The 14842-nt window shown below is 35.6% G+C and overlaps 1 protein-coding gene across 4 annotated transcripts in view; it reads right to left on the bottom strand.

The window, feature by feature from the left end:
• SUPT3H (SPT3 homolog, SAGA and STAGA complex component) overlaps nucleotides 1-14842 on the bottom strand; it is a 382338-nt gene that overhangs the window by 61685 nt on the left and 305811 nt on the right. For all 4 annotated transcript variants that reach the window (XM_072944891.1, XM_072944890.1, XM_072944893.1 and 1 more), the window contains one exon: nucleotides 7259-7369. In XM_072944891.1, the coding sequence (XP_072800992.1) occupies nucleotides 7259-7369 (111 nt within the window). The remainder of the gene's footprint in view (nucleotides 1-7258; nucleotides 7370-14842) is intronic.

Genomic DNA, 14842 nt, shown 5'->3' with positions numbered 1-14842 from the left:
GCTGTTAATAGGTTTTCAAAATAGAGCTGGATAACTCCTTTTTAAACAAAATTCATTGGCTGCCCCAATTTAAAGTGTTGCTGCAGAAAGTTCAAATAACATAAGATCTCTCTTCCCTCCTCCCCGCATTCTCCCTGACGATTAAAAAAATATTAACTAAACAGTTTTACAACACAGCAGGATGGTGCCAACTCTGTCTGGCAATACAGAATTAAGATGCTGTGCTTCCAAGAGCAGAAAAAGGATCAGAAATGAATTCACCAAATCTGGGTTCCACAGGCAAAGCAAATAAATTTGACTCTGAAACCTTAAACTGGTATTTTTCAGGGAAGGGTCTTCTGGTGACTGACATTTTCTTTATGACACCTTTGAATAGCTTACAATGTTTGAAGATACCTTAAAAATATTTTCCAGAAAACCATGAAGAGTTATGCTGGATAGGAAATCCATATATTGATTCCCTCTAGACATCATCAGTTTAAAAATGTGACCACTTGTTAGATACTGTCAGTGAAACATCTTTAAAGCAAAAAATTCTTACTATTTCTCTTCTGAGCCAAGACTTTTGCAAGTCTCCGTACAGCCTTATTAAAAAAGGCTATATTTCTGAGCCAGAAAGCCTCAATGTTGTGTGCATAAAATAAAATATGGAAATCAAGTGTACACTGCGATGAATATAATGTTACAACTTAACTCTGATTTTGAAACAACCTCACTATTCTTACTGAATGAGATTTGAAGAGTGGATCTTGTACGGTGTTAACGTACAGATTTTCTCAAATATTTAAGAAAGAAGCCCTCTTCTTACGGAGCATCTTTTAATACCTCTTGGAACACCTGTCTTCCACACAGTGTGGTTTAGGAAATGCTACCTTATATTTTCAGGATAAGACCACTTAAAGAGTTAAGAATAGAAGCCAGTCTTCAAAGAGGAATTTAATGAGGAGGATTAGTGAGAGAATTCATTGAAGCCTGTGGTCCCAGTGAACCACAGAGTAATTAGCTCCTGTCCAATACAGAGAGCCCTGATACTTACAATACTTAAGCTGGTTTCTTAATTCTCTAAATGTCAGTTTTCTTATCTATAAAGTGGGGATAATAACCCTCATCTTGCTTTTGTAAGAGTAAATAACAGAATGCAGGTGAAAAGTTTCTTCAAAAAATTTTATAAGTTATTATTTGATCAAACACCACTGTTCTCAGATTCTAATAATCTTCTCTCCCAAACTCTTCCAATGTCTTTCCTCCCATATTTCAAACATTCTCGCCCTAATCCTAAATTGAACACCATGTAGTTAAACCATATAAAATTTCTGACATTCAACTGTTTCTGACCTAGAGAAACCATTAGTTCATATACTCTTGACATCATAAATTTTGTAACTGAAATTTTTGCTCCACTTTATTTTAAAATTAAAAACTAAATTAAAGATTTTACATTTTTTCTAGAGAACACTCACTGTGAGGTTATTCTTATGTGGTAAATATGCCATATGTTAATTTTTTTTCTGAGAAGCAGCGGCCCCCAATTATAAAAAGGTACTTGGCCCCAATGTATAATAACAGATATAGTACTTCTAAAAAATTATCGAGAAATTTTCACTTGTAGTAAAAATACAAATATTTAAGAATACCCAATTTCTACTTGGTATTTATGTTTGAAAATTATCCTAATCTTTGTGACATTTAATTTTCCAGGTTGAACACATAAAATGTAGACAGAGCTAATGGACTCAAGCGATAAGAATTATTCATGAAGGTGAAATTCTAGATAGAAACAGTCACAGCAATCTGCTATGCCACTTTGGTTTTTAAAAGTTTAATGTGAGGAATTCTTAAAGGAAATTTCTTATTTTCGATCCTTATTTGTCTACTGCAAACATTCCCGAAGAACCAGGGATATGAGAGCGTCCCTAGCACCCTAACAGGTACACACACCTCCAAGCGCGTGGCACGGCCAGACAGCGGAAGAGCGGGCAGCCGAGTCAGAAGGCTGGATCCCAGGGTCAGCCTGGGCGGTCACTAAGTGCCGCTGGGTACGTGGCAAAGACTCTCTGAGACTGAGACTAACTGGCTCTCTCAAGTCTTGGCCTGTTTTAAAATCCTGTGATTCTGTCTCACAGTTTAAGACAGCTGAGTGAATACTGAAGCGATACACTGAAGGTACTACTTAGATTAATGATCATGCTTAAATGCGAAATTTTATTTTCTTGCTACTCTACTTTGATAGAAAGCCAGCTGATAATATGTAAGCTCAGGGGGTTGAGATATTTTTCTACTGTGACTAGCTCTCAGGAGAAACTAAAATATATTTAAGCATTACATACTGGATTATGTCATCCCACTCGGTGAACACAGTTTGCTTTCTCTGGCTTTCAAAATTATAGAGCTGGTTTTCTATCAGCCATTTCCAGCACTTCTCACTGAGGGCTGGGATTGCGTGTCAGAGCAGGTAACCGTGGGCACCACCCCTGCTGGCATATAGCGAGGATCTACATTAAATGTACGTCTGGCTATCTTTTTCATGACACACAGCACAGTACACTGGGTTCCTCTTTGGGGAACTTCCTCTGAGAGAAAAAACAAAACGCTCTACCTACAAACACCCACTCTGTCGACTTAAAAGGTCACAAAATTTAAAAATGCTTTTTCCTTCTAGACCTGCACAAGTAAATTCTAAGAATTGAAAAAAAAATTACCAAAAGCATTTGAATTTTTAGGCTACAAGAAAATACTCCTCAATTAAACAATCAAATTCAACTAAAACAAATACCAATTAATTTTCTGGTTGGGACAATTCATTTAAAGCTTTGCTACACTTTTTTTTTCTGGGCTCCGAAGCCCTTCTTAATGTAAGTTTTATTTTATCCTTTACTTTTCTATATTTTCTTAATTTTCTCACATACTAGCATTACTTTCATAAACAGTAAAATGAAGAAATTTTTAAAACTGAGGAAAAATGAGGTTAGTAATTTATTAGAAAAAATTATCACCAACTTTGATTTACACATCAGTCTCTGAAAACTTTTCAATAACTTATACAAAAACTCATATAAACTGAATTTGATGAAGCTTCAAAAATCTGAGGCCATGCCATTTGTTCCCTAGACTTCTGTTTCACAGCAGCCAGTCTGCGAAATCTAGCTAGTTTGCAAAAATCAAGTGGTATCTGTGCACACTCAGTTACTGAGGCTGTATTTTTTAATGTGACAATGGTGATTAAAAAATCCATTGATGTTCTTTACCACGATTAATTCAAAAAGTGAAAATGAACATTTATTTATTCTCAGGAACAATCATCTTTAAATAATATTTAAATTTTAACAGTATAAACTACTAGTCTGTAAAGAAATCACATTATTATACAAGTTTTAGTTTCTTCTGGGATTACAAGGTGAGGCCTGTGTGTGTGTGTCTGTGTGGCTGGGTGTGGGGGAATGGCTTCTACTTTAGTCATTTGTGTTCTTATCTGATACCTTCTAGAAAGTACACTGCAGGCACTACTGCTACTCTTAGTCCCACTGTGATTAACAGAATACATTAAGAGCTCACCACAGTCGGGTTCAGAGCGCTATCTCTGACACCTATCATGATAGAATTCTATCCCGAGGCGTGTGCTACTATTTAACCCATTCTACAGATGAGGTAACTGAGCCATCACGAGGTTAAGAAACTTCCTTAAGGCTACTTAGCTAGTAGCTGCAGAGCTGGGATCTGAATCCCGGCCATCTGGCTCTAGGATCAACAGTCTTAAATACCAGGCAATATAACCTCACACAATACCGACTACAATGAGGAAAAGGGCAGGATGAGATGACAAGCATCAGAATGACTCAGGACACTCCAGGTTGCCCAAGAACTCTAAAACAACGACTACAAATCATAGTCTGAAGTGATTTTCAGAATCATTTAGGAAAAATAATAAGCAGAAAGTAACTTAGCCTCTTTACATGTTCTTTAGCATGTGCATACAGAAGGTCAGGTATACAGAGGTGGGGAACAGTTGCAAAAAAATCTAATTCATAGCTTAACCTCAGGAAAATGAATCTCCTAGGTATGATACTCTCTTTTGATCTTCTGCATAGGACTGAGAATACATGACAACACAGAAAAGAAAGAAGTCACCAATTAAAACCGGCGTGCCAAAGACAGGACTGCTCTAACTGGCTGAGTGGGGAGGGGTGGATTCTAACTGTGTCCGCTCATGTGAGCGGCAGCACACTGAAGTTTCTGCTACCCTGGCCGCTGTCCTCTCCACTCCAGCAGCTACTCAGTACAAAGCAGGGTTTCCCTCTTCCCCGCCCTGCCTCCACCTAATGTGGCTTTAATCACTCCTTTCTTCCATCACTCCAACTCATCCCCAAGGTGAAGAACTCACAATTCTTTCTACAATAATTGTATTCCTGAAGTGGATTGTGTTGTAAATCTGTACAAAATTATTTCAGAAGTCGTAAGCAGAAGACGGAACGGCGCCTCACCAAAAGCAGATTTTTCTTGGTTCACTGATTGATGCTGGAATTAAGTTTCCATGTAACCTACTGGTTGTCATTTTAATTCTCCAAATTGGGAACTGGCTATATATCAATCAAGTTACAAGTATTCTACGTTAGATATCACATTTATACATATTAGGCAAGCAGTTCAGGTTCAGAATGACATGCTGCCATGACTAAATCTCTGTTTCATAAATATGAACGAATTGTTCATGCCATCTTAGCCTACAAGGGAACTGTATATTGGATGTGAGTCAGCTCAGCCTTTCTGTATGAAAATTTAGTCTCAGCCTATGGTTGCTATAGAGGCAGCCCACATGCCCCCTCGCTCTTAGGAGCCACAGCTCAAAGCCCAGGCAGCAGAAAGGTCATCTCAGGGAGTGAGCACCAGGGGCCTCAGCATCAGGAGCACCTCCTTTTAGCAGCCGAGGGTACATGGGAGCCAGGGCAGCTATTCACACTGTTAGCATATGCCGTCTGCACATCTATCCCACTTCAATGAGAATTTTTAACTTTAAAAGGTAGATTTCTGTATTGCAATATATACCAAGAAACTGCGTCTGCAGGATCCTACTACTCATGATATGAAATGGAGTATGCATATTCAGTCCTGCAGGCTGGGCACATTCTCAGAGCTCCAGGTAATGGAGCAGGCCTTTCAGCATGGGTCGTTTCCGAGGAGTGATGAAAGCTCAGTGTCCCTCTGTGGTGAAGCTCTTTCTCATCTGCTCTTGGTTTTGCCCGTCTGCTCTGGCAGTGGCTAAGTGAACCTTCTAGATTATGGCTTATTTGTTCTCTATTTTCCAGATCTATTTAAACTAAGCATTCTAAAATTGCATTAGTAGTTTAAAAAATATTAGTTATATGTTCATTAGGTAAAAATTCGCTTAAACTATATCTGAACCTAGTTTCAAGTACATTTCTGACCATCTACTAAAATCTTAGATTATAAAAGCAGCAGTACCTGAGTATTAAGACTATCAGGTGAGACATGGAGGAATGAATATACACACACACAGACACACAATAATGTCATCAACCAAGATGATTCTCAAGTGATCTTTCCAGTCTTTTTAAAAATAAAAAACCTGAAGAATGAAGCAACTACCATTGCCACCATTTCCTTTTGAGGAAGCTTCACAGACCCCATGATTAGGAGATCCCCCCCTCTTATAGTAGATACATTTTCCCACTTGTAATTTTATCCATCACTTTCACTTGGCATTTTAAGTTTATTTCTCAAAAATCTTGCTGCCCCTTGCTACCCTTTAATTACTTCTAGATTATTATAAACCCTGTCTTTTTTTCTCTCTCCACTCCATTGCCTCAACCTATTAGTCATCATTTGGCTCTTATCACTGGACTTGATATTTTTAATCCTTTGTTATAAATTGGTTCTTTCAACTGCAGTTGGTTTTTAAATTCTTCCAGTCACCTCTATTTTTCTAAACCTCATCTACCTTTTGGCTCATCACTTAAAATAGTCTTACCTGGCATGTAGGAAAAACTAAAATAAGGGATATTGATTTCATTCTTTCTTTTCAATTGTGATGGTCTAGAAACACTCATGCAAAAGGAAATATTGCTTAATCAGCAATATGATGAATATAAATATAAATCCTATTCTTATATGACCAATTTTAAATATTAAAGTGAAAATAATCGTCACCATTACAAAAAGCTTCTGAGACATACATAAATAGCTTCTGACACATTCTTACTGTCACACTGAGGATGCATACAATTAACAATAACTAATGAAAACCAAGAATGGTGAGAAAGCATTCCCTTTAACTAAAACACAGGAAAAAAGGAGATGATACAATTTAGAAGAAATCATGATTTCTATCAACAGATAATAGTAAAATCCAGCCTTAGGGGAAAAAAACACATACCATGCTATACTTACATACATATGCATCTATAATGCTATACATGTATATTCTGCTTTAGTATGTTAAAGTAGGGTGAATATAAAAAAAACCAAACAAATGGTAAATTCTACCATTCTTTAGTCACAAATCAAACCTCATTTTCTGAAAATTCCTTAAAATTTCCAAACCAATTCCTTAAAAGAGAGAAGAACTTGGAGAAAGTTATATTAACATAACCAAAGATTTTTTTTTTTAAAAAGGGCCACAAGATGACTATCGAATTAAAACACACACACACACACACACACACACACACACACACACACACACACACACTTTCTTTAGGCTGTTGAAATAAGTCTTTAATTCTCCATTAAGAAAAAAAAAAACAAACCTTGATTATAAGCTTTAAAACCATTTGAAGATGTGAAGGACTGTCTGCCTCTCAGTCTACTTCAAAGGCAGAAAGAAATCATTTCTTCTTCTTCCAACTCAAAGTATGTTTAGGAGCAGGACCTCTGATAGAAGTGGTGTTGCCAATCTAACCAATTTTAAAATACAAAGTGCTTCAAGCAATATTTGGATACATATAATTTGACAAAAAAAAGTTTTATAAACCTAAGCTTTGGAAAATAGAAAATATAAGCCCCGACAAAAAAGCATAATTCGTAATTGCAAGAAAATAATATTTTGTAGAAAAAAATGGTCCTTCCAAAAAGAGACAAAAATGACTAACTTATTTCCCAAGAGAATTATGCCACTTTTATACAACAAAATTACAGTCACCACAAATTGCTTTCAACAATTCCACTGCTTCTTCATTTGACCACTTGAAAATCAAAATGCTTTCAGATTATAAATATAACTTTTTATAACTCTGTTATTACGTACTGTGAATGGGGAAAGGGGGCCAATCTTGTGGCCGTAGCGTCGAACGGCCTCTCTGATGTGGCAGGGCTGGATGGCATCGCTGTGGGCCTCAACGCCACAGGCCGCGGTGCTCTGCGACAGAAAAACACAGAAATTGTTACTAAATCAAAAACACACAACAGAACTACAGTGTATAAAATACGAAAATAAACTTTTATAAAATGGATGGGTTTTTTTCCCTTAGGATGCACATCACTGCTGCTATATACTACATCCAAAAAAAAATTCCATTAACAAATCAAAGATGACTTTTATATGACCCCTTCCGAGCAGACCAACCAAATGCAATTTTTATGCCCACGATATTTCACCTAGGCCTACAGGTCATGGAACCGGAGAACACAGCCACTTGCGTGCTGATGAGAAGTGTCATGGGGGCTTGCTGACAGAACCGCAGGAAGCTGTTTTTTCAAAAAAATTTAAACATTTATAAATGTTTCTTGGGAGTTTGTTGGATGTATTTCTGAAATAACTTGAGGGTCATCAATTTTAAAACGAAAAATGTGAAACTGCTATATATTTATTTATAATCCTGGGGACTGTCATAAGAGATCAAAAACTTTCTATTTTTATCTGCCTCCTCTGTAAAAGACAGCTTTGGAAGTACAAAAAGGTACAAGAAAGGGAAAGATTATTTGCAATGGAATATGGATATTAACTCAAGAAATGTATGTAATATGATTAAAACAAATAAAATAGGGGCATTACAGTCTCATGATTTAGTTAGTTGCAGGTTCCGGCTTCCCAGACACCGGAGCCCAGATCCCAGCTGTGTCAGTTACCAGTTCTGTCAAGTTACACAGTATCTCTGTGCTTTAGTTTCCTCATCTGTGAAACTGGGATCATAATTACAATTCCTTCAAAGGGTTATTGGGAAAATTAAATGAGTCGATGTGTAAACCACTTAGAACAGTGTCTGACACATGTTAGCTATTAATAGCATTAGTTTACTATTTAAATTAAAAATGGAACTTCCAAGCTTCCCGAAATGAACGATAAGCTAATTTACTTAAAAGTGCGGTGGACGCTGGATGCCAGGTCATCAACATTAAAAACTCTAGAGAAAGAAACTTTACTATACTTTAACAGTGGTCTAGAAGTATCACTGTCAGAATTCCTTACAGGGGTGTAACTCTACAACCTCTATGGAGAGCAATTTGGCAAATCTTATCAAAGAAAAAACACAACCATTTTTTGACCCAGCAATTTCATCTCTAAGAATTCATCCTACAGATACATTACACAGGTATGAAACAAACAAATATAGATAGATCGATATACACCACAGCACTATTGGGACTGATGAACTTCATCAATGAGGGAATAGAGAAATAAATTACTATATATTCATTCAATGCAACAGAAAGTACAGCAACCACTTAAAAGAATGAGGCAGTTCCGTACGTACTCCCACAGAGCTATCTCTAAGATACACTGTTTGAAAAAATACTAGGTGTCCAGCTGGATAACTGTGTTACCATCTGTTAAAAGAAAAAGGGCTGAACATTATATGTTCATTTAAATACAGAATGTTTCTGCATGTGTACACCAAAAACCAGTAACAGTGCTTATCTCTTGGAGTAGAGATGGGTGTCTGGAGGACACGGGTTAGAGGAGACATTTTTCACTGTGTATCCTTCTGTACCTTTTTGTGCTCTGTACATGCTTTTCCTACTATAATCTAGTAAAATAATTTAAAAATTCCTACAAAGAGAATCAGCTAATTAAGCTGAACCTGAAATAAAACAAATTATAAAACAAAACAGATCTTGATTATTTTTATTATTTTAACAAGATTTCAAGTAAGCCAAATAGGAATTTACTATAGAGTCTCTTTCTCAATTTCATTCCAACAATACCCTAAATAACATATCTGCTATGCCCATAATAACAAGGATTAAGTTATCTTAACCCCTCACTTTGGCACTCATATAAAACTGCACAGGACTGCGTGTGTGTGCGTGTATGCATGTGTTTTAACAGTGTTCTCTTGATTCTCATTCCAAATACTTCGTTTCAGTTGGAATATATTAGAATATATGCAATTATCAGGTACCTGGTAAGGGTAAACACTCTTTGGTGAGTCAGCTCGCCTCCAAGATCTGAATGTGGCTAATGCAGACTCATCTGCTGCTGGGTTTAACAGATGCTTGTGAAGGAAGTTGGGGGGTTCTATCCATTTGTGGAAACAAATGCAAATAATTAGCTGTATTTGGATTCCAAAGTAAGTTTTCCAGTGGAATTCAAGTGGAAACACAAAAGGGAGACATCAAGAGGTCAAACAGCCTGCACACTAAGTGGGTGGGAAATCCTACCAGAGCATTCCTCTGTGGAATCTCCTTTCTCCCTGCAAGTTGGATTTATTTTTCATTTCTTTTTCTCCATGCTTCCTCTATTTCCCCAGATAAATATGGTTTTGGTATAGAGCATTTTGGTCAAAATCTTAGAACCTCTGGCATGGAAATCAAACAGGACTTGAGCACGCTGAAGCAGGAAGCCTGTTAGAAACTACCTGGGGTTGGTATTTGTAAGATGTGGTGGCAAGTAAGACAGCCTGTCTGACTCATGTTATCTTTGCTAAAAAGATGGTGTTGACATACTATATAAAAATAAAAATACTCAATTCTGAGAAAATGTTAATTTTATGAATTTCAGGTTTATCGGCTGTAAGTAAGCAACTGCAAACAGTGTAAGTTACCATGTGCATGTCTACACTTTCTTGATTTGCTCACTGAGTTCTTTGGAAAGGAATCTTTAAACCTAAAATGTTGTATTCACATAGAATACTACTCGGACACAAAAAAGAATGAAATAATGCCATTTGCAGCAAAATGGATGGGCCTAGAAATGATTACACTAAGTGAACCAGGACAGAGAAAGACAAGTAACATGGGAAGTCACTTTATAATCTAAAAAATGATACAAATGAACTTACTTAAAAAATAGAAGGAGACTCACAAAGAAAACAAACTTTGTGATTACCAAAGGGGTAATGATGGCGGGTAGGGGTAAACTAGGATTTTGGGATTAACCGATATACACCACCACATGTAAAATAGATAAACAACAGGGAACTACTCTATAGCACAGGGAACTATATTCAGTATCTTCTAATAACCTATAATGGTAAAAAATCTGGAAAAGAATACATATATGTGCGTATGTATAACTGAATCACTTTGCTATACACCTGAAACATTGTAAAATCATTGTAAAATATTTTAAGAAAAAGACTTTTTAAAATATTGTATTCACAGTATTGTTTCCACCTCAATAAATATCTTCTTCTCATTTCTGTAAACATCCAATCCCTCACCAAGGTACCAGTAACCTGTTTAAATTTGAAATCCATATTAAGTTTAGAGTTTTTAATTCATCAGTGACTTCATAATTTTTGTAATAGTCTTCAAAATTGTTACAGAAGGATTAGCATTACATTTATATATCTGCTACTTACTATAAAAATATTGTTATAAATACATATGAAGAATGTTACATTTATGTATCAATTCTGCTTTGTCATTCTGATTGTGCCTACATTTTAGAATAGTCTTTAAACTTTCAAAAATGAAATCCACACGTTTGACAAAATACTGAGTCCTGCTGTCCACAAGTGTATCTGTTGAAATCTCTGCAGGACTAAACTCTATTTCCTTAAGTAAAGCACAGGGGGCTTCACGTGTCAGGTATTCTTTCTCTTGGCTCCATTCATACTTCATTCTTGTAATTCTTCCATTTCATTTTTATGTATGTCTTTTCATCCTGAAAAAGCTTGCTACTGGGTGCTGGAAGGTGAAGTATCATACAGAGTCCTGTGTACTTCCCAGATTTGAGTACCGTTCCTCTGCTTGTCCTTGCTGGCTTGCATGGAATAAAATCCTCCAACAGCTTTAGACTCTCAACTGTGGTACAAGGAAATTATACTGAAACTTCTGTTGCCCCAGGATCTCTTACAAATGTCTATACCTGTCCTGACTCTATTCTTCCCAACTTAAAAGTTGCTGGGAAGAAACAACTTTTAAAGAAACTTTTTTTCTGAGCCTTCCCCTCGCCTGGTAATCCAATATTTAAGAAGGACGTGAAATCTCAGATAATTGCCTCTTTATTTGTTCCACATCCATAATGGCGGGCTAGATCTTTTGTTAAACTTGATACATTAGATTTTACATAGAAGTAATACATATCTCATGTGAGAGCAAGTAAAAGGTTAGTAGCACTATTACTAACTTCTGTCACTCAGACTACATGATTGATGTATAATCTGAGTGGCCAAGCAAGTGTCTTCTTTCTCCTTACTCGTGTACAAATCTCTCTCAGAGCTTTGTGTTTATAGAGGATTTCTTTTCAGATGAAGGTGGGCCATTCTGTGGCCAAAAGCTATAGTATTATATAGTTCAATTTCTATTTCAAAGTTCAATTGAGATGCTGATTATTAAATTTGTAGTTCTATGTAACTACGAAGATTTTTTTTTTGTATAAACTTTACATAAATCTTTGACTAAATTCTAAACCATTCCTATGTGGTACCAAATCCAAGAAACCCAGGTTAAAGGTACATGAAGTGAAGAAAGAGTTTAGTTGCTGCCACTGAAGAGGAGTTTGAGTCTGAACTTTAGAGTTTAGTCTAGAAAAGTAAACTGCCTGTTTAACACATACACCACACCACCACCATGACCACCACCACCACCACCACCACCACCACCACCAACTGTCTTCACAGGAATATAACAATCTGAAATCTTTACAATGGATTACTCACAAAGTCCAAGATATAATTCAAAATTACTAGACATAACAACACAAGAAAGTATGACTTATACTCAAGGAAGACTAAACTAATCCAGATATTTAGCATACAAGGATTTTAAAGCAGCTATTATAAAATAAAATAAACCTGTAATAAATGATAAACGTAACAGTAGATAAAAAGAAATTATAAAAAGAAATAAAAAGAAAATTATAAAACTATAAAATAAAATATCAGAAATAAGACATTACTGGATGGTGTTAAGACTGAAGCTGACGGAAGAAAGAGTTTAGAACATAAAGAAAGATTAATAGAAATTACTGAACCTGAAGAACAGAGAAAAGATTGAAACAAATTAAACAGAGCTTCAGGCACACATGGAAAATAGCAAAGTAACTGACAAATATGTACCTGGAGTCTCAGAGAGGGGGAAGAGAGAGCATGAGGCAGAAAAAATATCTTAAGGAACAACTGCTGAAAATTTTCTCTAATTTTAAAATATTCAATATTCAAGAAACTCAGTGAACCCTAAGTAGAATAAATTTTTAAAAAATCATATCTATGGATATCATGACCAAACTGCTGAAAACCAAAAATAAAGATACAATTTTGAAAGCATCCGGAGAAAAATAACACATTACATACACAGAAACAAAAGTACAAGATCTACTGACATATGATTAAGAACAATAGATGCCAGAAAACAGTGGAATGATACAATTAAAGTACTGAAAATAAAACTGCCAATCCAGAATTCTATATCCAGTGAAAATATCTTCCATGAATGAAGGAAAAGTAAAAATATTTTTAGAAAAATGAAGGTTAAGAGAAACCATCACCAGTCACAATGTGCTGTAACAAATGCTACATAAAATTCAGTAGAACAAAAAAGGAAAATGACACCAGAAGGAAAGTCTGATCATCAAAAGGAAATGGTGGAACAGTGAAAATGGTAAATGTTAAAATTATTTGATTATTTAAAGCAGAACTGGTATTATGGTTCATAACATATGTTGATGTAAGATGTAAGACAACTATGGTATAAGGAACAAGCGTAAACCAGACGGAGCTCATAAATATAAAAGTCTTACTTTTTGTGTGTGAGTAAAATAGTACAATAACAACTCCAAGCACACTGAAAATTTAAAGATCTATATTGTAATTAGCATAACCACTGAAAAAGTGATGCAAAGAGATATCACTAAGAAATCAGCAGATACATTAAAATGAATTTCTAAAGGAGTGTATACTTAACCCAAAAGAAGACAGGAAAGAAAACAGCAAAAAAATTAGAGAAAACAAACAGCAAAATAGTTGTACTATAGCCAAACCATGTCAATAAATACATTAAATATCACAGAATTAAAGACTAAAATTAAAAGATACAGTAAGAGAGGAAAAGAAGTGAGAGCCAATAATTTTTTGTTTATAAGAGATAAACATTAAATATTAAAGATAGCAGAAATATTGAAAGGAAATGGCTAAAAAACATATTTCATGTAAACAGCATAAGAAGTCTGGAACAGCTATATTAATCAAATAAGAGATTTCAGGATGGACAGTGCCAGTGATAAAAAGAGAGATTTCATAAAGGCAAGAAAATGAAGAGTTATGTCATGTTCATGGATTATAAGAGTTGGTATTGTGAGAGCATTCATACCCTCAAACTGACGTCAGTGTTCAATCCAATCCCTTTCAAAATCCCACTACGCTTTCCCTTTTTCTCTTTCTGTATCTCTCTCCCCCCTTTTTTTTTGGTAGAAACTAAATTTTAATTCTAAAATTTACATAGAAATGCAAAGGACACAATGTATCCATATTAAGCCTGAAAAATGAAGTTTGAGGACTTACACCACCTGACTTTAAGACCTACTATAAAGCTACAGCAATCAAGACAGATGACAATGACAACAGAACTGACAAATAAGTCAGTAAAACAAAACTGAAATCCTAGAAATAAACTGACGTAAATATAGATCACTTGATTTTCAATGAAGCCACCAAACCAATCCAATGAGAGAAAAGAATCTTCAACAAAGGGTTCTGCAGTAACTAGATAACCATGTGAAAAAGAGTGAACTTGCCCGTAACTCATACATTACACAAAAATTAATCTGACTTGATTAATGGAACTTAACATAAAAGCTAAAGCTAAAAAGCTTCCAGAAGAAAACACAGGAGAATATCATTATGCCTTGGGAGTAGCCAAAGGTTTCCCAGACAGGACACAGAAAGCAATAAACAAAAGGAAAAATCGGATAAATTAGACTTCATTAGAAGTCTAAAACTCATGACCAAGTGGGGTTCATCCCAGGGACACAAGGCTGGTTCAACATACGCAAATCAATCAATGTAATACATCACATCAACAAGAGAAAGGACAAAAACCACATGATCATCTCAATCGATGCAGAAAAAGCATTTGATAAAATTCAACACCCATTTATGATAAAAACTCTCGCCAAAGTGGGTATAGAGGGAACATATCTCAACATAATAAAAGCTATATATGACAAACCTATAGCCAGCATAGTTCTCAATGGTGAAAAACTCAAAAGCTTCCCACTAAAATCTGGGACAAGACAAGGATGCCCACTATCACCACTCCTATTCAATATAGTCCTGGAAGTCCTAGCCACAGCAATCAGGCAAGAGAAAGAAATAAAAGGGATCCAAATTGGAAAAGAAGAGGTAAAAGTGTCATTATATGCTGACGACATGTTACTATATATAGAAAACCCTAAAAGGTCCACAAAAAAGCTACTAGAGCTGATCGAAGAATTCAGCAAGGTAGCAGG

The sequence above is a fragment of the Vicugna pacos genome, chromosome 20 (assembly GCF_048564905.1).
Source record: "Vicugna pacos chromosome 20, VicPac4, whole genome shotgun sequence".
In the NCBI taxonomy this organism is placed as follows: domain Eukaryota; kingdom Metazoa; phylum Chordata; class Mammalia; order Artiodactyla; family Camelidae; genus Vicugna; species Vicugna pacos.
The sequence above is the reverse complement of the archived record's forward strand: the minus strand, read 5'-3'. Positions and strand labels throughout refer to the sequence as shown.